The sequence below is a fragment of the Pleurodeles waltl genome, chromosome 11, assembly GCF_031143425.1.
Source record: "Pleurodeles waltl isolate 20211129_DDA chromosome 11, aPleWal1.hap1.20221129, whole genome shotgun sequence".
Classification (NCBI taxonomy): Eukaryota; Metazoa; Chordata; class Amphibia; order Caudata; family Salamandridae; genus Pleurodeles; species Pleurodeles waltl.
Window position 1 is genome coordinate 900,790,308 of NC_090450.1, and position 27,522 is coordinate 900,817,829.

Genomic DNA, 27,522 nt, shown 5'->3' on the forward strand with positions numbered 1-27,522 from the left:
CTGAATGTACGTGCGGACAGTCTCAGTCGGCACTTCTCGTCCGATCACGAGTGGCGTCTCCATCCAGACCTGGTCCTGTACATCTTCGGGATGTGGGGATCTCCGCAGGTAGATCTATTCGCCACTCAGGAGAATGCGCACTGCCCGTTCTGCAGTCTCCAGTATCCGATGCAAGGAGCATTGGGGGATGCGTTTCAAATACCCTGAGACGGCCAGTTGCTTTATGCGTCCCCCCCCCCCCCAATACCCTTGATTCCTCGGGTCCTGAGGAAGATTTGCCAAGACAGGGTCCAAGTCATCTTGGTGTCACCGGATTGGCTGAGAAGGGTGTGGTACACAGACCCACTGCAACTCTCAAAGTGCTCTCCACTCTGTGTCCCGCTCAGGGCAGTCCTCCTCTCGCAGTCGCAGTCGCAGGGGCAGGTTCTACACCCCCACCTCCAGAGCCTGCACCTTCATGCCTGGAGATTGAACGGGCCAACCTGAGTTCCTTTTCTCTCCCACCAGATGTAGTGGATGTTATTCTATCGTCCAGGCGACACTCCACTAAGTCCATTTATGCCGGTAGGTGGGCTAAATTTGTGATTTGGTGTGGAGAGAAACAGAAAGATCCTTTGAATGCCCACCTTTCAGATGTTTTGTTATTCGCTCTTGATTTAGCCAAGAAAGGCTGTGCAGTGGCTACAGTTAAAGGTTATTTGGCTGCTCTATCGGTTTTTCTTTGCCTCCCGAACCAGCCCTCTTTATTTAAATCTCCGATTGTAAATAGATTTATTAAGGGCTTGCTTAATAAGTTTCCTCCCACACCCTTTCACATGTCTCAGTGGGATTTAAATCTTGTTTTAACATTTCTGATGGGTTCACCGTTCGAGCCCATGCATTCATGTCCTTTAAGGTATTTGATCCTTAAGACTGTTTTCCTAATCGCTATAACCTCTGCTAGGAGGGTTGGGGAGCTTCAAGCCCTTTCCGTAAAGCCCCCCTTTACCTTGTTTTTCCTTGATAAAGTGGTACTGAAAACCACAGCGGCTTTCCTGCCAAAAGTTGTCACTCCTTTTCATATAAGGCAAACTATTACCTTTCCCTCTTTCTATCCTCCTCCCCACCACTCAAAAGAGGAAGAGAGACTACATCGATTGGACCCTAGAAGGGCTCTCAGTTTTTATATTGAGAGGACGAAAGACTTTCGCCTGGAGGATCAGCTGTTCGTGGGGTATGTTGGTCAGCGGAAGGGCAGAGCAGTCCATAAAAAAAGAATCTCCAGGTGGGTCATTCTGTGTATAAAAGTGTGCTACTCACTGGCAAAGAAATGTCCTCCTGAGGGTATCGGGGCCCACTCCACAACGGGCTAAGTCAGCCACTTCGGCACTGGCAAGGGGTGTTCCGGTGGTGGACATTTGCAAGGCGGCAACTTGGGCATCACTCCATACCTTTACAAAGCATTACTGCTTGGATTCTGAGGTTCGGAAGGACGGCCAATTTGCACAATCTCTCTTACAGGAGTTCTTGGTGTAATCAGACGGGCACCCACCTCCGAGTGCGGTACTGCTTTGGGACTCTATTCATAAGGTGAGGAATCCACAAGTAGTTTGAATCCATCAGAAGAACAAGTTACTTACCTTCTTTAACGCTTTTTCTGGTGGATACAATAGCTACCTGTGGATTCCTCACAGTATAGATGTATGTGTATATTGATATTTTTCCTGTATATATAAATGATGGTTTCTGATTTTGTTGCATCATGAAGGTTTTATGTATATATGTATTTATTGGAGTTATTGTGGAAGTCGGTTCTCACCTGTTCGTCTCAAAGGCACGTAAAAGAAATGTGTGAAACTGACGTCAGCTCGCCAGCGACGACCTCTTATTGGCACGGTGACGTCAGATGGAGTCGCGTGGAGCCTTGCAATTGGGACGTCCTCGTCGACGTGGAGAGCTGGGAAGAAGACTTTCCGTCTGATACTGGCGCAAGGACGAATTCATAAAGTGAGGAATACACAGGTAGCTATTGTATCCACCAGAAAAAGCGTTACCGAAGGTAAGTAACTTATTCATCTGGTAGAGACATATTCTAGGTGCAGATTCCTTACTGCCCACCCATCCTCCCCGCTTGTAAACTGGTTTCTAGGGACAGGGATTCCCCTTTCAGGTCCTTAGTGCTGGCACACCAATCTCAGTGTTCTTATTGGCTCTGCGCTTTGGCTTGGAAAGTCGTTAAAAGAAACTGCCGTCACTGCGCGAAGGCGGCATCTATATACTACTCCCGACGTCATCATGGCGACTATGACGCTAACAACGCCCGCTGAGTCGACCGACACCACCTACTGACGCACAAGGGTATTGCTCGAAAAAAAATCTACAGATCCAGTCTGACGCCTGGGGGAAATTCTAAGGTAAGGAATCTGCAACTAGAATATGTCTCCACCAGAAATTTCGTTACCGAAGGTAAGTAACTTGTACGATATTCAGAATATGAAAAAATTGAGATGTTGTGAATGGTGAAGATGTTACTCTTCTGGAACTCTGTTGGGTTCATGATAAGTAGTATATGGCCCATTCTCAATGGTGGATTATTTTTTTTGTCTCACTGAAAAATGATACTTCAGACATGAATGATCGCATTGCACTGGAAGTTCTGTAGTTCCTTCCAAATTAGAGTTTGTAAAAATGTATTCATGAACCATGAAATGAGGACATTGGCAGTTAGGTGCACACATTATCTACAACTGTAGTTTACTCTCTTGTTTTTAAGTGACTGTGCAACAGATTGTGATATTTATGATTTGCAATATAATTTGTTTTTTTCTGTAGGTGTGCATGCATTGATACAAGGCACGCTCAGAAAGCATGCAAGAAGTGGACACTGGAAATGGATGTAGCTCTTGTTCAATACATCAATCGCCTTTGCCGCCATCTTGCCATCACGCCTGCTCGATTACATCCTCATGAAGTCTATCTAGATCCTGCTGACATAGCCGATCCCAGAGTCTCATGTCTGCTAAGTATGGACATATAACTGTTAAATCATCAAAGAAAAATGTGTTGAAGAGTCAGCATGACAGTTGAATAAATCGAGATAGTGTTTTAAATGAGGCAAGACCTAGTTGACATACGTTTCAGTGACACAAATAAATTCGGCCATTTAAAACACAGAACTGGAAAGCTTGGTTCGCTGACTGATATTCCACTCTGACTGGACCAAAAAGGTCCATATGTTGAAACACAAGTAAGGTTTCCTATGCAAGTAGATATTTTATAAAATATATTAATTTCAGTTCTTGATAGACTACATCACAACACTTACATCCAACTCTGTCTCACCAACAAAATTTGAAAAAAATGATTTTTGAGTCATTTAATAAGACTGATAGACACAGAGAAAAAAAAGGTTGGAGGAGGTTTCTCAAATGCTACAAATCCAGGCCAGAGAATTCGCAGGCAGGGAGACTGGAATGTGGAGTTTTATTCAAAGAACATTCTAATCACCAAATTAGAAATATGAGAATTAAGGCCTAAAGAAGACTTAAGTAAGTATGTGAAAGAAGGAAAATGTGTCTATTTGCATATGAATGAAGGAACAGTTTAAATGGAATCTTTGGAGCAGATATTTATTTTTATGTTGTGAAATTAGTAGTTCATTTTTGGTTTCTAAACAAGCCATTAAAAAATATCTTGCAACACGTGAATAGCACAGTACACTTAGCAATCTATATTCAGCCTAGGTCTAGAGTAAACCCGCAATTAGATGTTCGTGACAGAGACATGACTAAAATACTCCTAACATTTACAAGTTGCCCGAACCATTGTCATATCAGTGTTATTTATTAACTGTTCATACGTAGTATTTATGCCACACGTTGTTACCAAATCACAACCAGGGCTTGATAGTGATCTAAAAATTAGGGCAGAATAGCAAGATGTTTTGTTAGGCCTCTTATCATCTGCAATGTCTGCCCAGGCACCTAGCCGCTTTTGCATTTTGACATGACCTAGGCAAATCCTCATGAGCATTTTGACAGCTCACATTATTCAAATTCGTTTTTCGGTGCCAACATCTTCCATTTGTTTCATCTAAAGAACGGAAACACTAGCTATTGGCAATCCCTGTCACCAGGCCTGGTGTGAATAGTGGCTGCACCGAGGGGAGAACTTAATACTCTTGACAAACTAATAGAGCGTAATTATTACCTTTACACCTAGAACAGTCATCGTATGATCAAGGGAAGTACGTAGTCACACGATGGCAAGACAAATATGAAGAAAAAAAACCAAGAGGGTATATGTGAAAGAAATAAGGGTGAAGGATGAGGAAGTTCTGTGTGTGGAAGAAGACAAGTTAGAAGCCTCCTTTTTCAACCCTTTATTCATCAGACTCACTTTTTTTGCTGGCACAGCGGGAATGTTTAGACAAAGATGAGGTACCTGCCATTATGCATGACTGACGGGACACTCTAGAATTACCAATTCAAGAAAGCAAAGTTAAAGTTGCCATTAAACCATTGAAAGCAAATCAGACCCAATACCTTGAGATATCACCGGTGTGTTACTACGAGTGAGCACACCCTCTGAAATATTAAACCAGGGCATATAAAACCAAAAGTTGGAACTGTCTGGGGGGGGGCGACAAAAAACACAATTTCGTTTCTTCAATAAAAAAAAAAACTGAGTCGTCTCCTGTTACACATTGGTACGCTAGATTGTGGAATCTCTTATCTATGGTTGTAAATAAATTGAAAAAGGATGACTCATTTGGCTCCTACCTTTCCAACGGAACTCTGTCTTTTACGTATCCTCCCAAACTGAAAAAAGTAAACGTATTTACAGTTTAAACATGAATTGACTGAGAGATGAGGCCCCTAGATAAAGGTGCTCGATTTAATCTATAACGCCCTGATTTTGAACGAAGAACAGTAGATGGTCCCTAGCTGTGAAAATAGTGGCCTGTAATTTTGTAAGGGAGTAGATGTTCAGATGAATTCTTTGTTTGTTATATCTCCCTTTTATTTGCTGATGCAGATCAGAGAGAGAATATGCCAGTCTTTCATGTATTTTGCCAGGACTATATTGTATGTATAAGTTCTTTATTGACTGATTATGTTGAATGACTTATGATACTTTGACTTTTAAACCAGTGCATAAATATCAATACAAATGTTGCTGTTAAAAAAGGTGAACCAGTGCTGAACATTGTAAATGTAGGCACCACCCACATAAGAATTTGACAATGCTACTCAGTCTTCACTGTCCCAGTATACTGATTCGTATCAGTCAGAACAGTTAGTGTTTCCTTTCTCTGTGTGAAGTGAGGATCACAAACACTGGCCTCTGATCAGTTTCATTGTAATTTTTATTATTCTTCAAAATATAGTTGTGTGGAGCATTTTACTTTCATTTTTATTTGTTATGAAAATGTTGTTTTTCAGGAAGTAATGTTTAACTTTTGACCCTGGACTCTCGTAACCATTTTTCTCATACAGTGGTTTTAGCCTTTAGAGGTATAATTCATAGGATTTTCTCTTTTGGTATCAATTAGTCTGGGATTTACTTTTTCTGGTGGCCGCTTCGTGCACAAAGATTTTTACCATGCCTAAGGCAGTCCTAACCAACAAGGCCGGTAAAATTTTCATAGGTCAGTAGACAAGTTTCACTCTCTTGGGCTCTTTACCATCATCCATTTTCATTGTACAACGTACAAGGATGCACATAAAAGTATTCCATAATTGTTGAAAATCAGGGAATTGGGAGGAAAGACTGTCTAGGTTTTTTCAGTAATTTCCTTGGTGGTGGTGTTGGAGGAAAACCTATTGATGGGGGAGCCATTCTAGAAACGGCTTGAAAAAACCTAAGGCTTTTGTAAAAGAAAGAGTTACATGTTTAGCTGCAAGTATTGGTTTATAATACCAAGCAAGGTAGATAGTATGCTGCATCACAGCTTGTTATCAGAAAACTGTTAATGCCATTCCAGATAACTTTAGAGATTATGCCATTCAAGGTAGGACAGACATTGCTACTTCTACGAAGGACTTCTCTATCAGTGGGCTTGGTGGAGTGCAAATCAGATGCCAATGCACATATTTGCCAGGTGTTTTTGCCTAGATGCTGATTCCGCAACTGGCACCTTAGTGAGTCTTCTCACTACGCACAATTGTTTGCTTAAATGGTCTCTCGCTTGTACAATTTGCTCCACTCCGGTTTTGCCCTTTTCCTGGTAGTAATTACCCTTCTGTTCTACTCTAATGTTTATGAATATTATATTACATGATTTCATGATGGAAAAGGTATTTGTAACAGGTGTAGCAAGCGTGCTCTGTACAGTATATACTATATCAAAACGAGATATAGCGTGCACAGAGTCCAGGGGTTCCCCAGTGGCTTAACAGAGGCTAAAGTAGATAATACTAATGCTCTCATTGTGGTAGTGTGGTCGAGCAGTTAGGCTTATCAGAGGGTACTGCAAAGCATTTGTTGTACACACACAGGCAACAAATGAAGCACACACCCAATGATTAACTCCAGTCCAATGGTTTTTATAGAGCAAAAATATATCTTGTTATTTTATTTTTAGAACCACAAGATTCAGTTTGCACGCAGGTACATTTGCAAGTAGCAAGCATATGTATTAATACCACTTTGTTTCAATTTGGCAAGTTAAATGGTTGTCAGGAAAATAGCAAATATCTGTTTTAAAAGTTGACACACTGCAATTTTCAGAAACGGTTCTGGGGGAAGAAAAGTTAGCACCATTTCAGGTAAGTACAAAACTTACAGTTCCAGTGGGTTTAGGATGTCCACAGGTGGGGATTCAAGTTAACTCCAAGCAACACAGGGCCAGCTGGGTTCAGAGGTCAAAGTTGAGGTCGATTTAACAAGGGCCCTTGTGGAGACTGGGGGCACTCGGAATCAGGCCTGTTTGCAGGTAAGTACCTGCATCATTGGAGGGCAGACCTGGGGGGGGTTTAGAGGAGCACGGCGGGGGCCACAGGTCAGCACCAAACACACACCCTCAGCAGCACAGGGTGCAAACAGTGTCAGGCTCCCAATGCTTTCCTAAGGGGGAGCCCGGGGATCACAAAGATGCTGTAGGTGAAGTCCAGGGGGTCAGTTCTGGACAACCAAAGGCTGGACAGGGAGGAAGGCTGCCTGCTGGACGTTGCTGCACGAAGGTCAGATTTCCCATGGCCAAGGGGCTGTGGGTGCAGGTGTACCTTTTGGCGTCTGGAATCTTCGTCCGGTTCTGTCGCAGTCAAGGTGGTCATCCGGATTTAGGCCACAGCTCTAGTTGATTGGGCCACCTGGACATGGGACATGGGCCATGGGCGTTGGGTGCAGAATGGGCAGGACTCGCGGATCCGGGGTGGCTCTGGAGTCCTTTGCTGGAGTTTCCTTCTGGACAGGGCTGCAGTCCACGGGAGATCTTGGTCCTCTGTGGTTCAGGCAGTCCTCTTGAGGCTTTTAAGAAGTTGCTGGTCCTGCAGGATGCGTCACCTTTTGGTTGCAGTTATGAAGCAGGCGACAGGCCTGTAGGTCTGGGGCCAAGTCCATTGGTGTCTTCTCTGCTGGGAGTCAGCTTAGCAGTCCTTCTTTCTTCTTGTCATCTTCTTGAGGTTCCCAGAAATCTGACGAGCTAGGTTAAAGGGAGCCCTTAAATCCTTGATTTAGGTGCAATACAGGGGCCAGAGGGCAGTAGCCAATGGCTTCTGTTCCTGAGGGTGACTACACCCTTCTGGTGTCCCTTTGGGGAGGGGGACACTAGAAGTTTGGCTAAAATACAGAGAGTATCTCTAAGATGCCCCCTGGGTGCATTGTTCAATAAATCCAACACTGGCATCAGTGTGGGTTTATTGTGCTGAGAAGTTTAATACCAAACTTCCCAGACTTCAGTGAAGCCATTATGAAGCTGTGGTGTTTGTATTGACAAACTCCCAGCTTATTTACTTAATATGGCCACACTGCACTTAGAATGTCTAAGAATCGGCTTAGACACTGTAGGGGCATGCTGCTTATGCATCTATACCCTCACCTGTGGTATAGTGCACCCTGCCTTAGGGCAGTAAGGCCTGCTAGAGGGGTGACTTACCTATGCCACAGGCAGTCGGTTGTGGGCATGGCACTCTGAGGGGAGTGCCATGTCGACTTAGTCATTTTCTCCCCACCAGCACACACAAACTGTGAGGCAGTGTGCATGTGCTGATTGAGGGGTCCCCATGGTGGCATAATACATGCTGCAGCCCTTAGAGACCTTCCCTGGCCACAGGGCCCTTGGTACCAGGGGAACTATTTACAAGGGACTTATCTGGGTGCCAGGGCTGTGCCAATTATGGAGACAAAGGTACAGTTTAGGGAAAGAACACTGGTGCTGGGGCCTGGTTAGCAGTGTCCCAGCAATCATAACTAGCATAAAAAATAAAATAAAAGTTAGGGGTTAACCATGCCAACAGTGGCATTTTCCTACACCCACCAATACTTTTTCAGATGGTGAATCATCTGGCAGGACCCATCAATGCTAGTATGGACGAGCTCAGCTGTTGGTGCCTCATGACTCATGAGTGACAATTACCACAGGAGGTCGCTCAAGGTCTCTTCCACAAATGGGGAAAACCTATGTTCAGTGTGTTCTCCACCGCAGAAAACAATCAATGTCAGCAACTTTGTGCATTGGAGTTCGTCTTCTGCTTGGAGACTCGTTTTGCCTTGAGTGCAACTCCGGGCTCCTGTATGCCTTTCCACCAGTACCACGCCTGCTCAAGTTCTCTAGAAGATCAGGACTGACTGGGCTAAGTCATCCTAGTGGCTCCGGATTGGGCATGGAGAGTCTTGTATCCTGAGCATTAGCATCTGCCCTCCAGTTAGTGTGGCCTTTAGGAGGATCTCCTTCCGCAGCAGGGCAGGGTCCTGCACCTGAACTTGTGCACAATCAACTTCATGCACGAAAATTGAGCAGTGAGATTAGAGGGGTTTCTATCTTCCTCCTGAAGCTTGCAATGTCATCTTGGCAGCCAGATGTCCTTCCACTAAAACTGTCTACTCCTGCCGTTGGGATAGGTTTGTGGCCTGGTGTTCCTCACGCCATGTGGATCCCCTTTCAGCACCTTTTGCTGAGGTTTTGTTGTTTAATTCTTTAGTCTGGCAAGGCCTTACTGTAGGCACTGTTAAAGGTAATTTGTTAGCCATCTTGACTTTCTTGTTGCGGCTGGTCCAACCCTCCCTATTAAAGTCATCCGTTGTGACTTCGTTTTTGAAAGGTTTTCAACATTTATTCCCTGTTACCCCCTTTGTTATTCCCCAATGAGACCTCAGTGTGGTCCTTACTTTCCTTATGTGTTCTCCCTTTGAGCCCCTGCAAACCTACCCTCTGCAGCTTTTTACTTTGAAAACAGTGCTCCTGGTGGCCATTATATCGACAAGAAGGTGTCAATGAACTTCATTCTCTGTTGGTCAAGCCTTTATACAACAACTTCTTCCCTGAAAAATGAGTTTTTCATTTGCTGTCTTCTTTTCTTCCAGTCACCCCATTTCACATTGGGCAGAGCATAACTCTGCATTCTTTTCATACTCCCCCTCAACGGTCAAAGGAGAATGAGAAGCTCAGTTGTTTGGACCTAACAATGGGTGCAGAATCCCCCCCGACCCTACCATCCTCCACATTTGTTGAACTGGGCTCCCAAAAAGATACCTCTAGCCACTGCACACTGGTCAAAACAGTTCCATTGTTTTTTATATGGCTCTGCATATTTATTTTGTGGAACTAGTCATGAAGGAAACTGATTTCAGCGTGCTGAGGTTGCGCCTATATAGGCACTGCAACACAACTTATGATGCAGACGCCACCGATGCAGAACCGAACCACATCACTTGCGGATGCCCGGAGATGCTGCTGAAGATTTTCCTGGGGAATATTCTAAGTTGAGGAATTTGTGGTTAATAGAGTCTATACCAGAAAAGGTGTTACCGAAGGTAAATAACTTGTTCTTTGGGTTGTTGTCCAGCATTTACTGACAGGTCAAAAATGACACAAATGCTGCAATACTGTTGCTGGATGCAGAGAAAGCGTTCAAGCTGGTTGACTTGGGAATATTTAGCCAGAGGATAGCGGGCATTGGCCTCTGATTCCTAAACAGGATGAAATGGCTTTTTGAAGCTCGGATGAACCAAATCGGTTGTGGGATATTATTATCATACACCTTCCCTATCTGTAGTGGGTAGAAGACAACATTGTCCCATCTCCCATACACCCTATCCCATCTTGTTCCTACATGCCTTAGAACCACTGGTAACAGCCATTAGGCTTTTAGGTGACCCTATTGCAGGCAAGTCAAAGATCCTATGATAAGCAGTTGATATCCTCCTCCCTCTAAAGAATCCAAGTCAGTTAACTCTGAACCTAATTTCACTAATGGACTCTGTTTTGGGCTACATGATAAATTGGGTCAAAGCAAAATGCCCTCTGTGACAAGAGGTAGAGCAAGGGTTTCTTTGGGCGACTGTAGATTCAAATGGTTGACATCCAGTCTAACATCTATAGGTGTTCTAATCAATTGAATATTATAAAACATGGTTGCACTCAACTTATTGCCAGTTATGGCTAGAACAGACACTGACTTTAAGGACTGGTCCACATTACATTTATCCTTTTGGGGAAGAGTGCAGGTAGTTAAAATGATAGTCATGCATGGTGTAATTATATCCCTTGGGAATGCTTCGCTCCGAATCCTGATACAGATGGTACGAACAATTAGTGTCCATAATAAAAACTTTATATGGGTGGGTAGAAACCCCTATCATAAGCCTTAAAAGCTACATTCAGCCATGGAATCTATTTTTAATGACAACCTGATGTATACTCTCACAATTTAGCTGTCATAGTTGGCCTATTCTTGACCATGCCCAACCTCCCCTGGTGAACTGTTATTGAAAGATCTAAAAGGAGTAAGAGATCAGGTCTCTACAGCTTGTATTGCAATTGCAAGAGACAGACACAAGACCTGACACCCAACCCTACTATAATAGGCACTAGTGCACTCATGTCTCAAGGTACACAATGGAGCATCAATCTTGTATAATGCAGGATTAGTAATAGGATTCACATTTCACTGGCAAACATGAATGTGTGTGTCATGAACTCACTTAGCAATCTACATGGATCTTTACCTTGAATTTTATCTGCCCCTTCCATCACCCCTCTCCCCCACGCCAAACCACACCTCTGCCCCTAGTGCTGGAATTACAGATGATTGGATGATTGTCTTGTTAGTGTGTTTGGGTCAAACCCTCTCTCACACTCCCTGGTTCCCTGATCCTGTCAAACTTTGAAAAATGGTTTGGGAACAAAGGTGTGGTATCTTCCCTATATCCTGCAGAGATTGTCCCGAGACCAGGTGGCAAGCAGGCACTGTTGGAGGTGGAATACACTGGAGCAGCAGCTGACCTCACTGTTGGAGGTGGAATACACTGCAGAGCAGCAGCTGACCGCTTGGTCTTTGGGCCACTCCCCACTGACTCGTTTCCCACCAGAGACCTCACAGGTTCAATCCTGCTACCACCCCGTAGTTCGTTACTCTGCTTATTTTGTTGTCATTATTTCAGTTGCCCAATTGTTACACTTGTAATTTAGGTGGTTAAATCATTTGCCAGTGTTTACGTGTATTGGGTTAGCTTGTTTGGGCTCCCGTGTCTTGTCTCCAGATGACCCTGCTTCCGTGTCAGCCCCTCCCTCCTCCCAGCACTGCTTATGGAGCCTGCTGTGCAGCTGCACCACTGGCGCACCAAAGGCAAGCCTGTCTGCGCCTAACCTGCCTGGACTGTGGGTAGTGACAGGATCCCTGGATCTGCTTCCCTCCACCGCTACTGCAGAGCAGAGATCCTCATACTCAATGTCCACACCTTCAGAAGCTTGTGCTGCTGCTCCTCTCTGTGATCCACAGAAGGTCCTTTCACATGCCACCACTGCAAGTTCTCCTGCAACATCAGAACCCCAGCACCATCAGACACCACTCTGCCAGCTCCCCAGATGACCGCCCGCCTTCTACAGTGCGTCCTCCTCAACGTGTGTTCCCTCTGCAAACATGCCACAGAACTAGGGGACACCATCACCTCCCTTGCTCCAGGCGTAGCCTTCCTCACTCCTTACCCAAGACCTGGCTCAACGCTTGCTCTGCACATGACATTGCCGCAGCTACCCCCGACGATTACAAGATCATCCACTTGAATCGCACAGACAGGCCGAGAGGCAGACGCTCAATTATTCACAAGGATGCCCTCGGCTGCTCCACCTCAACAGGAAGCAACGCTCAAATTATGGAACACCTCTACTTCATGATCAAAATTGACAGAAAAGCCTCCATCAAAGGAACCCTTGCTTACAGACAAACGACAAACATTGTGCAAAACATCCCTGAACTCCTCGTCACCCAAGCCATCAACACTTATCACATATTTCTCATAGACCGGAAATTCCAGCTTGACGACGCCAACACCACCAATTTCCTGGAGAGCATGAACATAATTGGACTTAACCAGATTGTCACAGACCCCACTCACATTGCAGGACACATGCTAGACCCCATCTACAACTCAAGCAATAGTCTCTCCTATGACCATACCTCAGCGCTCACCTGGACAGACTACTCCATCGTACACTTCACTTTCACAGTAGCCCATTATAACGCAGCCAGGCCACCCGCAGCTCCAATCAAAGCTAGGGCAAGATCCTTGAAGCCCAATGGTGTGACACCTTCAACACTCACTACCCAGACATCTTAACAGATATGGATACAGCAGTCAGAAATTTCACATGGATCTCAAACAGGACAGACACTGTCACCCCCAGCAAATTGAGCAAACCCAACAATGACACCAAGCAAGCCAGCTGGTATTTACCAGAACTTAGATCTGTCAAGCACAGGTGGAATCAGCTCAAAAGAAGGTGGCACACTAGAAAGCACCCGGTTGACCGATCCATCTTCAAGATCGTGCTATGCCAATACCACAAACTCATCAATGTCGCCAGGAAACACGCCCTAGCAACCCACATACAAACCAGCTCCAACTGCAGCAATTAACTTTTTTCAACCCATTTGCATCACAGAACTGCACCACCCCTTCACAGAACCTATGCGACTCCCTTGCGGACTTCTTCCACGATTAAATAGCCACCATCTACAAAAACTTTAAACCCCAATCCTCCGTTGCCAACACCATCAACCTTCTGAGCTCTTTGCACCCCCCTGCCCCCACCACCAACTGTACTATCACCAACTGGAAACATCTCACTGCGCTGTACACTGCTGACCTCATAAGATCCATTCACTGTGGATCCCCCACGGACCCTTGCCCTCACCACATATTCACCCTAGAAGTCAGCAACATGTCCAGCAAACTCAGACATCCTCAATGAGCACAGCTACCGACCTGGAAGAATGGAAACATACAGGAGTCAAGCCCTTGCTCAAAAAAACCTTCTCCGATCCAACAAACTTAAAAACGACAGGCCGATCTTCCTACTCTCATTCTCTGCAAAAGTACTTGAAAAAGCCATTAACCAACAGCTAAGGACCTACTTAGTAGAAGACAATCTCTTGGACACTTCACAGTCCGGCTTCCACACTAACCACAGCATGGAATCTGCCCTGATCACAGCCACGGACAACATCAGACATCTCCTAGACCAAGGAAACTCTGCCACCCTCATAATCCTTGACCTCTGTGCGGCCTTTGACACAGTCTCCCACCACACACTGCTCAGGAGGCTCCACCAAATAGGAATCTGAAGAAAAGCCCTTAAATGTATTACGTCTTTTCTATCAGGCAGAACTCAGAGTGTCCACCATCCGCCCTTCACCTCAAAACCCAAGGATATCATCTGCGGCATCCCCCAGGAATCATCTCTCAGCCCCACTGTCTTCAACACCTACATGACATCCCTGGCCGACATCATCAGAAACCACAGACTCAATATAATCTTCTACACCGATGACATGCAGCTCATCCTCACACTTTCCAAAGACCCACCACAATTAAATCCAATTTCCAGAACTGCATGAACAGCGTCACAAAATGGATGAAGACAGATGTCTCAAACTCCACACCAACAAAAGGGAGTTACTACTGTTCAGTAACACAGCCTCACCATGGGACAACTCCTGGTGGCCAGTTAAGTTGGGGACTACCTCCCCCCCACGCACCAAGCCAGAATTCTAGGTATCATCTTAGACAACAAACTTGGCATGATGAGTTAGGGCAATGCTGTCTCCTCCACCTGCTTCCTCACCCTCCAAATGCACCACCAGATCTTCAAATGGGTCCCTCTCAACACCAGACATACTGTCAATCATGCCCTTATAACTAGCCGACTAGACTACGACAATGTGCTCAACTCTGGACTCACCACTGCACTCATGAAAAGACTTCAGATCGCCAGACTCATCCTAGACCTCCTGAAACAAATGCACATCACCCCCACCTAAGAAGCTTCCACTGGCGCCCCATACACAAACAATGCCACTTCAAGCTCCTGATGTTGCGTACAACTCCCTGCACAACCTAGGACCAGCTTGCCTCAACCAATGCTTGAACCTCCTCCACCCTTCCAGACTCCTTTGCTTTCCTTTGCAATCGCACCATGAATTTCCCGCTGCACCTATGGTGGCCGCTCCTTCTCTTATCTAGCAGCAAAGGCCTGGAACAGCCTCCCTCCATTTAGGAGTTTAGAAGAGGTCTCAAGTCGAGGCTGTTCATCTGTGACTAACACAGCTGCAATAGCGCCTGGATATTTTCACCTATGATTAGTGCACTTCACAAGTCCACTGATGAAGAATGGGCTTCTTTGCTTGAGATCCAGGATAGGGAGGTGGGGGAACCACACCTGACGTATACCTATTTTAATACACAGCTGTTAATGATCTCATTCCAAACTACACATGGCATATCTAGGCACAAATTATCTTTGTTGGTAATGCAGATCCACTGGCTGCGACCTAATGCTAATTTTTTGGGCATGGTCTTTAGTTGTCTGAGTATTGTCCGGGGTACGGTATGCACAACTCATTACTAGTGACTGCTTGTTTTAACGTCAGCTTAACTGACTATATTACAGGAATCCCCTGACTCTCATTGGAGGAGTTGGATAGCCAAGCCATTATCCAGATCAGAAATCAGAATCCTTATGCATTGAAGAGCACCTCTAAATCTGACTTGGAGATGATTACTTTTGGAGCTTCTCTGCCTTGATGCAAGTGAATACATCCCATACAGACTGGTAGATCATCTTGCGATGTCTGTTGTGTGTTGCCCCCTCACTGATGATGAGCTTTTCTGTCAGCATTCATCATAGCCTACCTAACACTAGGGGGGTTATTACAACTTTGGAGGAGGTGTTAATCCGTCCCAAAAGTGACGGTAAAGTGACGGATATACCACCAGTCGTATTACGAGTTCCATAGGATATAATGGACTCGTAATACGGCTGGTGGTATATCCGTCACTTTACCGTCACTTTTGGGACGGATTAACACCACCTCCAAAGTTGTAATAACCCCCTAAGTCTCTGTGGGTTCATGATCAGTGCTGTTTATCTTGCAGTTCTGTTTCATTATCCTACAAGTAACAATCTGTCTCTGAGTTTGTTACTCTAAACACAAAAAGAACCAGATTTTTCAGCATACAAAGAATGAATGTCTTTAAATTTCAAAGTTTTGCTTGAAAACAAATCATTACAGTGGTAGTAACCAATAAAGCCATAAGCTTCAATTTTCCAGAAGAATGTAGCTTGCTTTCTGAAAAAGTATCCTTTCCACTTGAAGATGCAATTCAGTACTCCCTTCTGTATAGTTACAAAACATACTATTCAGAATTTTCGTGATCAATGATAGATTATCCTCTCAACTTGAAGATGATCAATGTCATTAAATAGTGTCTTCTAAACACCTATCCAAACCTAAATTAAACTTTACGGTTTAGATTTGGACTATCTGAAACATAAAAATAAGAAGAGTTCGTCTCAGACACCTTTACCAGGATTGCATAAACATCTGAATCCTTTTGCTCTCTCACAAAGTCATGACTTCTGCTTCAAAGATCTCAGCATGTAGTCAAAAAGCAACTGCCTTTACTGGAACCAAGCAAACAAGGAAGGGTTAACTTCCTTTTTAATGCACAAGTTCCAAGACGAATGTCATTATCAGCCTTATTGGATTTGTAGTTCCAACACAATTATTTGTGTAAACACTGTCAATAAATTGCACTTGCCAAAAATGTTTTCTGTCTACAGAATATATCAGTTGACCATCAATTTACCAGTGAAACTAAGCCCTTACTTCAGGTCTTTGAATGTACTCTTCTTTTGGGGTTGTGGATGTGTGAATAACTGTACATTGAACGTATGCATCAAAGACACCCCCAGTTATAGCCTCATTATGTCTATGTAACTGAGATCCCGAGATGGAGTAGTGTGAAGTTCTAACATGTAGGTTCTGTGGTCTGTGGACAACAGTGATATTTGTTGTCCTTGAGTTACACAGAGGACTGTCCTGACAGCTGTGAAAAGTTGCATAGCTGTAGTATCAAACTTGCAAGGCTCCATGGATTAGTGGTTCACATTTTAGGTACCTAACAAGTTTGCAACTCAAATTTGTTTCTGTCATTCCTGGTGGGTGCTTTGTGTGGTCCCATGCAGTTCTGCGATGTTAAGCACCTCAGATTAAAGACTAGATTTTTGGTTGCTATTACCTTGTCCCTGGCAGAAAGCATGGGTATTCTTTTTTACAAAGTTGGTTCCATAGTTCTCCCTTGTGCTTTCCACTAGGGACATTACTGCAACATAGCCCCTGATAAGACTTGTTGTCCCCATGAATATTTGAGAGACAGCTACTATGGCTTTGACCCATCACTTCAGTAAGTACTACTTGCTGGTGGTGGATGCTCAAGCTCAGGCCAGATTTGCACAAGCAGTTCTACAACACTGTTTGCCTTAGGCTACCTCTGCACGTCTGCTTATTGTGCATTGAAGCCCACCTCTGATCAGATATGGGAGTTTTCTGATTGACACTCGATCTTGCTCCAGATTCATCATCACCTGCACACCTCATATTTCTGAGCACTGCTGGATGTTTTCTTTCTTTAATGCTTTACTCAATATTTTGTATTTTCTTGGCAATAGGTGGAAATGACCTCATGGGCATGGAGTGGTGCTGTTATAGAACTATGTTGACAGTTCTACGAATGTAGTTGTTCTGGTGCCACCTAGTACCCATTGCTGATATAATATTGGCTGAATCCAGTGTAATGCCTCTGGGATGATTCTGCTGCTGTAGTGAAATCTTCCTCACTTTCCTCCAACTAACTGCAGATATCATTACCTAGGATTCTTGATAATACCCATAGATAGCTTTTCTAACTCATCTAGAGTTCCTATGGATCATTATCTCTGACTTCGAGACCAAAGTGATACACATGAGATAGCCTGTCTGTTGGACATTGGTATTAGTACTCAAAGTCAGAAATCACTTTTACTGGTAACCTACTTTATAAACTTTTGAGCATCCAACCATCCTAATTGGTAGCAGCGGCTTTGACTTTTCTGCGTAGAAGGGATGCAGGCTAAAAGTGCAATACATTACATCACAGCAGTAGCCTAACAGTACATTTGTTGGTTACATATGATCTGTACAATTAGTTCTCTTGATTTACGCAAGTCAGACTGAGCGCAGCTGCTTGGATTTTCATTTTTAGATGATTAAATTAAAGCTTATTAGCAATTTGGTTTATTATATCACCTGAAAGTAGATATAACTGATAGAGACTTCTAGCCACAGATTCCTTACCTTAGAATTATCCCCAAGCATCAGACTGGATTTTTTGAGCAGTACCCATTTGCGCCGGTAGGTGCCCTCGTTTGGCTTCACGTGGCTTCGTCTGCGTCATCCACGGCAGAAAATACATGCACAGTGCAGGTGTAGGCGCCATGGCAGCCCGCTGATGCTAGTGCCAGTGAGTGCAGATCCGGAGAAGAGTAACCCCCAGTCCCTTTATGACTGACCTTTTTCAATCTTTTGTCAAAGACCTTTTGAGACACTGACACCAGTGTCGACTGGAGATATTCTCTCCAGGCCTGAGCTTGAACCCAATTCCTATGAGCTAGGGCTTGGTCTCTCCTCCTACTGTTGCTATGGAGGAGTAAGCCTCATTTGCAATGGTGGTGGGGAGGACGGCTGATATCCTGGACCTTACGCTACCCTCTGTTGATCTCAAGATGAATGTCTTGATGGAGGTGCTTCAACCAGGTGTTGCCCAATCCAAACCACTTCTCCTGTTTAACAAAGCACTCATGTACGTCCTCTTTGGGGCCTGGTCCAAGCCCTGCACAAGGGCTTTTGTAAACAGGGCAATAGACTGCCACCATTGTCCCGCCCCAAGGGACCCCCAATGTCCGCACCCAACACCCCATCCTCAGTCCGCCGATCAGCCTGCCCTTTTAGGAGGATCTTCTGTTGCAGCAGCAGGGGGAGGTTTCTGCACTCAAACCTGTCAACGCTCCGCCTTAATGCGTAGAGATTGAGCGGTGACCGTTAATGGCTTTCGACATTCCACTCGAAGTGTGTGATGTTATCTTGGCAGCTTGCTGTTCCTCCACCAAGAAAGTGCACACCAGCGTTGACAAAATTTTGTGGGATGGTGCACAGCCAAACAGGTTGACCTTGTGCTTGCCCCTTTCCCAAGTCTTGTTGTTTATCCTCGTCCTCGCTCACCAGGACTGACCATTAATGTAGGAAGCTGGCTCTCTATATGGTGTACTAAAAAGAAGTACAGTGGATCCCCAATTGGATTGCAGAGGCAAACCTAGATAGGACTAATGCTCTCTTTAGTGGTAGTGTGGGCCAGCAATTAGGCTTATCTGAGGGTAGTGCTAAGTATGTGTTGTACTCACAGAGGTAATAAATGAGACACACACTCAAAGAATAAATCTGAGACCAATTTAGTAAAATAATTCTTTTTATATATGTTTTAAACCCAAGTGCTTTGTATTCAGGTAAGTAGATTTTTAAGCATAAATACTTCAGTTTCAGAACTCAACAATGCAGTTTTCAGAGTTCTCGCAATGTTATCCTATAGAGAAAAAACAATGTTGAGTAAACACAGGGTTAACAACGACTTATAAGGTCGAGCTCATAGAGCAAAGGTAACTACTTGGCACCGATAAGAACCACACAAACAGGTCACACCGGACAGCATTGGAGTGGCCAGGTGCAGGGGGTATTAAGGCGTCAGGTGCCCAGTGGTTCTATTTGGGAGTTGGACCTTGTGACAAACAGGCTGCAGGCTCTGGCTAGGAAGCCAGTCAGGAACAACAATCAGGTATGTAGTAGACGTGGGGTCCTCGGGACATAGGTGCACCTGTGGTCCTCTTCTCCTGCACTCAGGGCTGACAGATGCAGAGGTGTCTTTAGGCGTCAGGTTTTCTCATACGGGAGCACTTGTGGTCAGGGGGTCTGGCGTGTTGAGGCTGCCAGGCGTTGTCGGGGAGTCCAGCAGGGGTGGGCCCAGGGCGGACTAGAGCTATTAGGAGCTGGGGACGTCGTTGACCCCAGTGATCCACCTCAAATGGACTCAGGGTCGATGGGTGCAGGGGTTACTGGAGGTGTCGGGTTTTGTCTCACCACAAGGCTGTGGGAGAGGGGGCCTGCATGCATAAGCTGGTGAGTCCAAGATGAGTGAGACCACACTTGACTCAGTCTTCGGGCACCCGGGTGACCTGTATTGGCACCGTCACTTGGCTTCATCTCTGGTCATGGACTTTGGGTGCAGTGGTCACTTCAGATGTCTGGTCTTTGGGGTTCCAGCAGCTGCAGAATCTTTTCCATGGAGTTTCTTGTTGCAGAGCAGGTGCGCTGCTCATGGGAGATTGGAGTCTTTATTGAAGGCTAGCTGAGATGTCTTCTTGGGCATAGCCCTTTGAGGTCAGCAGGCAGTCCGGCATGGTCAGCGGCATCTTCTTTTCTTTCTTCTGCGGGTGCAACTCTTTGTCTTCGTAGGTTATCAGGATCTGAATTCTAGGGTTCCGGGGTGCCACCTAAATACTCAATTTAGTGGCATTACAGCGAGTAGCCAGTGGGCTGCCCAGCTCTAGGGTGACTACACCCTTCTTATTATCACATCTGCTGGGAAGTGGGCATAACCCTAACCCTATGCCTTCCAAACACGATGGAGGAAAGTAGTGTCCACTTCAGCTCGTCCACTTCAGGGTGTGGGACTGGCATGAAGTGGGCACACCTCCTAATCTGTCTAATATTTCCGCCTGTGCTGCCTCTAAAAATAGGGTCAGGACAGAGGTGGTTGATCATCTCTGCCATTTGGAGAGACCTGGGTCGCATTAATAGGGTGGGAAGGCCTTTGAAGCTTCCCGCCCGGAATGTCCATCCTGCCTGGGTGAGGTGGTAACACCTCTGCCCAGTGCAGGCTTTTCTCTCAGGTGCTTAAGAGCACTGGCTCTCACCTTGGGGGCCAGAAATGTGTCTGTGGTGGCTGAACTGGTCAGGACCAGTCAGTCAGCACACTAGTAGCTGGTAGGTTTTCAGAGAGCACCTCCAAGATGCACTCTGTGTGCATTTATCAATAAATCCTTCACTGGGGTCAGTGAAGGTTTATTATTCTGAGATGTTTGATATCAGACATCCTAGAATTCAGAGAAGCCATCATGTGCTGGTGGAACTCGTAATGACCAGTGTTCAGCACATGCATTTAAAATGGCTTCTCTGTTTACTTACTGTCTCAGAATTGACAGAGACATAGTAGGGGTATATCTGCTCGTGCATCTATGCCCTCACGTGCCTTGATGCACCCTGCCTTAGGGGTGACTTACACCTGGCATGTGCAGTGATAGGGTACAAGGCACACAGGGGTGTCTAACAGGTCGTGTTTTCAGTTTAGCCTGCACCAACACACACAGTCTGCAATGGCAGCACTATGTGGGTTTGTTGAGGAGTTCCTGGGGGTGGCACAACTGGTGCTGCAGCCCTAGGGACCTTACTACCTCAGGCTATAGTTACCAGAGGTACAGTTTACTTTTAACTTATAGTGTTAGCTAAAATGTTTGCCAATTGTGCAAAACGGATCCGGCACTGGAGATCTGGTTAGCAGGACCCAGTACACTACCAGTCAAAGCCACATCAGAAACCAGGCAAAAAGTGTAGGCTAACCATGTCAAAAGCATGCTTTCCTACATTTGGGCATGTCAATGGGTTACGTATCTGCCATCTCCACTTTCTGCCAGATCAACCTACCCCCTTCAGGTCCGTTATTATTAGGTTTCTTAAAGTTCACCAGCACATGTTTCTACCACCTCCATTTATGTCCTGTCTCAGAGGGACCTGAATTTGGTTCTTACTTATCTGAAGGGTGCCATCTTTGAGCCGCTTCATACCTGCCCTTTTAGGCTGTTCATCATCAAAATGGCATTTCTGGTGGCAATAACATTTGCCCAGAGGTTTAGTGAACTGCAGACACTGTCATCCCAGCCTCCATATGTGTCTTTCATCCCAGATAAGCTAGTCCTTTGAACTCTAGTGTCCTTCCTGCTGAAAGTAGTCACCCTGTTCCACGTTTGCCAGTCCATCACTTTGCCTACCTTTAACTCTCTGCCTCAACCCCCTAAAGAAGAGGAGATACTCCACTGGCTGGACCCAAAAAGAGCGTTGTCATTCTACCTTGACAGCACAAAACCTTTCTGAGTGGATGATCAACTCTTTATGGGATATGTCGGGGCATTGAAAGGGAAAGCCGTTAAGAAACGATCCATCTCCTGAGGAATTGTACTCGGCATTAAGATCTGCCACACATTGGCCTAGAAACAGCCCCTGGAGGCGTGCTCATTCCATCAGAGCAAAGGCTTTGACCACTGTGTTAGCCTGCTTAGTTCTGGTCCTGGACCTCTGCCAGGCAGCACTGTGGGCCTCGCTGCACACATTCACCAAACACTACAGCCTTGACAGTCGGGATGGGCACTTTGCCAGTCCTCTCCTACATGACTTTCTAGTTTACATCATGTTTGCAGACCCACCTCCGGTAGAGTATTGCTTGGGTATTTATTCTGTGGTATATATGGCTAGAAGTCTCTCAGATGAACAAGTTACTTACCTTCAGTAATGCCTTATCTGGTAGAGACTCTGTCTAGCTGCAGATTCCCTACCAACTCAGCCATCCTCCCTGCTCTGTGAACAGATATTAGAGTTCAGGGCTGTTCCCCATTTTAGGGCCATAGTTTTCCACATCAGTGTCCATGAGAGATTGTTTGCTCGATTCTGCACTCAAAAGAGTGGAACCAGTCAGAGAGAGTTGTCACTCTTGGTGTTTTTAACAGAGCTGATGTGCTTCTTAGCGGTGTATCTTCCATCGTCTCAAGGTAAAGAAATTGTGTAGTGTCCCATTTTTTCTCCAAGAAATGTCAAGGAAACAACTTCTCTATGCAATACACAAACCCAGAAACCTTTCATTATAAATACATTTTATTACATGAATTCCTGTTGTTATAAATGCAGCCTGTCAGTTTCCCAGTAGTCCTAAGGCAGACCTCAATAAAAAAGACTTACAATCCACTAAATGGAATCTCGACATTGACATATCTTTGAAGAGTGTATTAAAAACAAAAAAAAACTTTTGCAGTCCGGGAAACCTTGAGACACAACAATGTGCAGTTAAGGGACAGGTTTAACAGCGCCTGCTTACCTTCAGATGGAGTGATTTCATTGTTAAATCTTGGTCCCATAGAAGAGGGGAAATTGATACACACTAAATTTTAAATATTTGCCTGCAAGGGTCATTTGGCGATACCCTATTTTATGAATATAAACTCATTTTTTCAATTAAAAGTGTGGCACAGGGGGCCTGACCAGGGCACAGATAGTGTGAGATGTGCCTAATACGTGTGTGTAGGAAGTTGGCTCTGTATATATTATCTCAAAGTGAGAGATAGTGTGCACAGAGTCCAAGGGTTTCCCTTAGAGGTTGATAGTGGCAAATTAGATAATAATAATGCTCAATTTTGTGGTAGTGTGGTCGAGCAGTAGACTTATCAGAGGGTAGTGTTAAGCATATGTTGTACACACACAGGTAATAAATGAGGAACACACACTCAAGGACTTAACTCCTGGCCAATAGTTTTTATATAGAAAAATATATTTTCTTAATTTATTTCAGAACCACAAGATTCAAGATTTGAGGTAAGTATATAACATGCGAGGTACTTCACACATGTAAGTATGGAACTTTGAATTAGAGCAGTAGTATACACAGTATAGGTTAAAATGGCAATAAGCTATTTTAAAAGTGGACACAGTGTACAAATCAACAGTTCCTGGGGTAGGTAAGTTTTGTTAAGTTTCTCAGGTAAGTAAAGCACTTACACAGTCAGTCTCCTGGGCATAGGCAGCCCACCGTTGGTGGTTCAAGGCAACCCCAAAGTCACCGCACCAGCAACACAGGGCCGGTCAGGTGCAGAGGTCAAAGGAGGGCCCTAAACTCATAGGCACCTATGGAGAACAGGGGTGCTCCGGTTCCGGTCTGCTGGCAGGTAAGTACCTGTGTTCTCGGGGAGCAGACCAAAGGGGTTTTGTAGAGCACTGTGGGGGACACAAACAGGCACACAAAACACACCCTTAGTGGCATAGGGGCGGCCGGGTGCAGTATGCTAAGTAGGCGTCGGGTTTGCTACAGGAAGCAATGGAGGGACCCGGGGGTCACTTAGGCGATGCAGGCAAGACACAGGGGGGGCTTCTCAGGCCAGGAAGAGGGCCACCTGCTGGTCACTCCTGCACTGGAGGTTCGTTTGGGGCTACGGGTGCAATGCTTGGTCCAGGTGTCGGGTTCCTTGTTACCACGCTGTCGCGGTCAGGGTGAGCCTCTGGATCCTCTCTGCAGGTGTTGCTGTGGGGGGACAGGGGGGTCGACTCGGGTTACTCACGTCGTCACAGTCGCCCGGGAGTCCTCTCTGCAGTGTTTGTTCCCTGGAGCTCGAGCCAGGGGGGTCGGGTGCAGAGTGAGAAGTCTCACGCTTCCGGCGGGAAGGGAGAGTTCTTTCAAAGTTGTTTCAAAGTTGCAAAAATGTTGCAGCTGGTGAACAGTGCCGCTGTTCTCTGGCGTTTCTTGGTCCTTCTTGGAGACAGGCCGGTAGGGCTTGGGCCAAGTCAGTTGCCGTCTCAGTTGTCTCTGCGGGGCTTTCAGGTCAGCAGTCCTTCTCCTTTGTGTGGATTGAAGGAATCTGATTTCCTGGGTTCAGGGTCGCCCCTAAATACTAAATTTAGGGGTGTTTCTATGTCTGGGGGCAGTAGCCAATGGCTACTGTCCTGGAGGGTGGCTACACCTTCTTTGTGCCTCCCCCCTGAGGGGAGGGGGGCACATCCCTATTACTATTGGGGGAATCCTCCAAAACCAAGATGGGAGGATTTCTAAAGGCAGGGGTCTCCTCAGCTCAGGGCACCTTAGGGGCTGTCCTGACTGGTGGGTGGCTCCTCCTTGTTTTTTCTCATTATCTCCTCCAGCCTTGCCACCAAAAGTGGGGGCAGTGGCCGGAGGGGCGGGCATCTCCACTAGCTGGGATGCCCTGTGGTGCTGTAACAAAAGGCAGGAGCCTTTGAGGCTCACCGCCAGGTGTTACAGTTCCTGCAGGGGGAAGTGAGAAGCACCTCCACCCAGTGCAGGCTTTGTTTCTGTCCTCAGAGAGCACAAAGGCTCTCATCCCAGGGGGGCAGAAACACGTCTCAGTGGCAGGCTGGCACAGACCAATCAGTCCTGCAGTGAAGGATTGTGTAAAATACAGGGGGCATCTTCTAAGATGCCCTCTGTGTGCATTTTGTAATGAATCCAACACTAGTATCAGTGTGGGTTTTTTATTCTGAGACATTTGATACCAAACTTGCCAGTATTAGTGTAGCCATTATGGAGCTGTGGAGTTCATTTTGGCAAACTCCCAGACCATATACTTAATATGGCCACACTGTACTTACGATGTCTAAGAATAGACTTAGACACTGTAGGGGCATATTGCTCATGCAGCTATGCCCTCACCTGTGGTATAGTGCACCCTGCCTTAAGGCTTGTAAGGACTGCTAGAGGGGTGACTTACCTATGCCACAGGCAGTATTTTGTGTGCATGACATCCTGAGGAGGATGCCCTGTCGACTTTGCCTTTTTCTCCCCACCAACACACACAATCTGCAATGGCAGTGTGCATGTGTTAGGTGAAGGGTCCCTTGGGTGGCATAACACATGCTGCAGCCCTTAGGGACCTTCCCTGGTCACAGGGCTCTTGGTACCACGGGTACCTTTTACAAGGGACTTATCTGTGTGCCAGGGGTGTGCCAATTGTGGAAACAAAGGTACATTTTTAGTGAAAGAACACTGGTGCTAGGTCCTGGTTAGCAGGATCCCAGCACACTTCTCAGTGAAGTCAGCATCAATATCAGGCAAAAAGTGGGTGGTAACTGCAACAGGGAGCCATTTTCCTACAGTGTGGCTCAAAATGTTATGACGAGTGATATGCACTTGGGTGACGGAGTACATGATATGTTTAATGTGATTGCGTTAACAGTCATGTTTAAGATTAAATACTTCTTAACTTAAAGGGTTGCTTTTTTTTTTTTTTATTAAACAAATCATTGGCAAACTCTGGTTATTTGATCTTTACTGAAAAATTTAAAAACAATGATAAATACCTAGAAAACGTACATCAGTGTTTGGAAACATGGAAATGATCCATAGTTAAATAGGGATCTCTTTCTTCACATGTTGATCGTTGTTGCAAATGCAGCATAATGGTCCTTACAGTGCTGCTATCTGGACAAGTATAACATGTTTTTCAAAGTACCAATGCTTGTCATTAATAGAATGCTATGTTTATCTTGCAAAACTGTTTGTACGATAACTTTTAAAACGTTACATTTCTTTTGTGCATTGTACTGTTCTCATTTGCTTTTTACATTTGTAGATGTTCCCATTGAAAGTTTACGACTCCGTTTTGCACTGCTTCAGTCTCTTAACACAACGCTAGAGACTTTCTTCCTGCCATTGGTGGAGCTGCGGCAAACTGACATGTTCCTGCAAAGTATTGCTTCATTATTGCAAGAAGCCAAAGGTTAGTGTTGTGTACCCAAAAATATGTTTAGATGTTGTTTTTCATGCCCTGAAAAAGCTTGCTAGGGATTTGATGACACACAATTTTTTGTTGAAGTAACAATGAATGGCGTGGAACCATATTTGGGGTTTTTTCTGTGAAAAAGACAAAATGTACACAAGGTTTATTTGACTGGAAAACAGATTTCAGGAAAACACTCATAAAAGAATATTATTTTGCAGCATTTCACCTTTTGCTTTTTGCTGTGTGTAAAGCTTGACCCATTAAATATCATTATTGGAGCATGATGCCAGTGGATTAGAAGTACTTCCTGTGAGCAGGACAGAAATGTATCCTTCATCATTATGTCATAATAATAAAGCTGGCTGGAGAAGTATTAATGAAAGACTTGCATATCAATCAACACTCCGGCTTATTCATTACACTGTATGTTTTCTTGTGTATTAGCACATATATTTTTATTGCGGGTCAGCCACAATAAGTGAGTTGCAAGAAGGTACTTGGTGGACTTTTGTACCAGAACCCCTGCACCTTATTTGCCAGTCTTAGTGAGGCAGTTTTATCCTACCGCCAAGATTTCTCACAAACTGTCACTGCCAACATGCCTTTGGCATGGAATCAACCAAATGATCCCTATCTCTTGTAACCAGGTGTCTATTTGTGTTTTCTCCTTCTGCTCATGAGGCGCGATACAGAGTAGTGCCTGCCAACACTAGGGTGGTAAGTGCCCTCCAAGCCCCAAGGGCCTCTTCACAGACAAGAATGGTAGTTAATTTATTAAAGCCAGGGTGGCAGGTACATCTTCCTCTTGCATCACTTGACCATCAAAGGCAGTCGTTGTTGTTTTTAATTCATTTTTTTGTAAACGTTTTATTAAAGTATTGCTCAAGCATCAGTGTACTTCATCAAACACTACAAGTTATTGTTCATCATATGACATAGAAAACAACTTTTGTACGATGGGTGTAAACATCAACATGGTACATACAGTCCCTTGGCACACAGTTTCCCTCAGAGGATCAAGAGACACATGTAGAGCACATTTTAACTATCACACGTTTTCCCTTGTTCACATGCCCCAATAGTTCCATCCACCCCACACCTTTTCCCTTTTGCGCAGACAGCCCCTGCTGAGGTATACTGCGTGTTCAGCCCTTTGGCATCAATCAAGATCCGCCTCCCAATCATTAACGTGCAGTGGAAATGGGACCCCTCATGCCCATGCAATATTACGTTTTGCCATGGCCACTGCCCACACCTGCCAGATCCTTTGGTACCTGGGGTACTGCACCTCACTTGCAATATTGAGGAGGATCCATTTAGCCTCCAATGGGACTTCTAGTCCATAATGCATGTCACCCCTCCCAGAAGTTTTGGATTTTTGGGCATCCCTATAATATATGGAA

At 45.1% G+C, this 27,522-nt stretch overlaps 1 protein-coding gene across 5 annotated transcripts in view; it reads left to right on the forward strand.

Annotated features, from left to right (window-relative positions):
- Positions 1–27,522, forward strand: part of HECTD4 (HECT domain E3 ubiquitin protein ligase 4) — a 1,724,100-nt gene that overhangs the window by 1,488,192 nt on the left and 208,386 nt on the right. For 4 of the 5 annotated variants that reach the window (XM_069214810.1, XM_069214812.1, XM_069214811.1 and 1 more), the window contains 2 exons: positions 2,812–3,002; positions 25,970–26,116. In XM_069214810.1, the coding sequence (XP_069070911.1) occupies positions 2,812–3,002; positions 25,970–26,116 (338 nt within the window). Of the gene's footprint in view, positions 1–2,811; positions 3,003–25,969; positions 26,117–27,522 lie in introns of those variants that run through there. The other variant, XR_011199486.1, reaches the window with a different exon arrangement.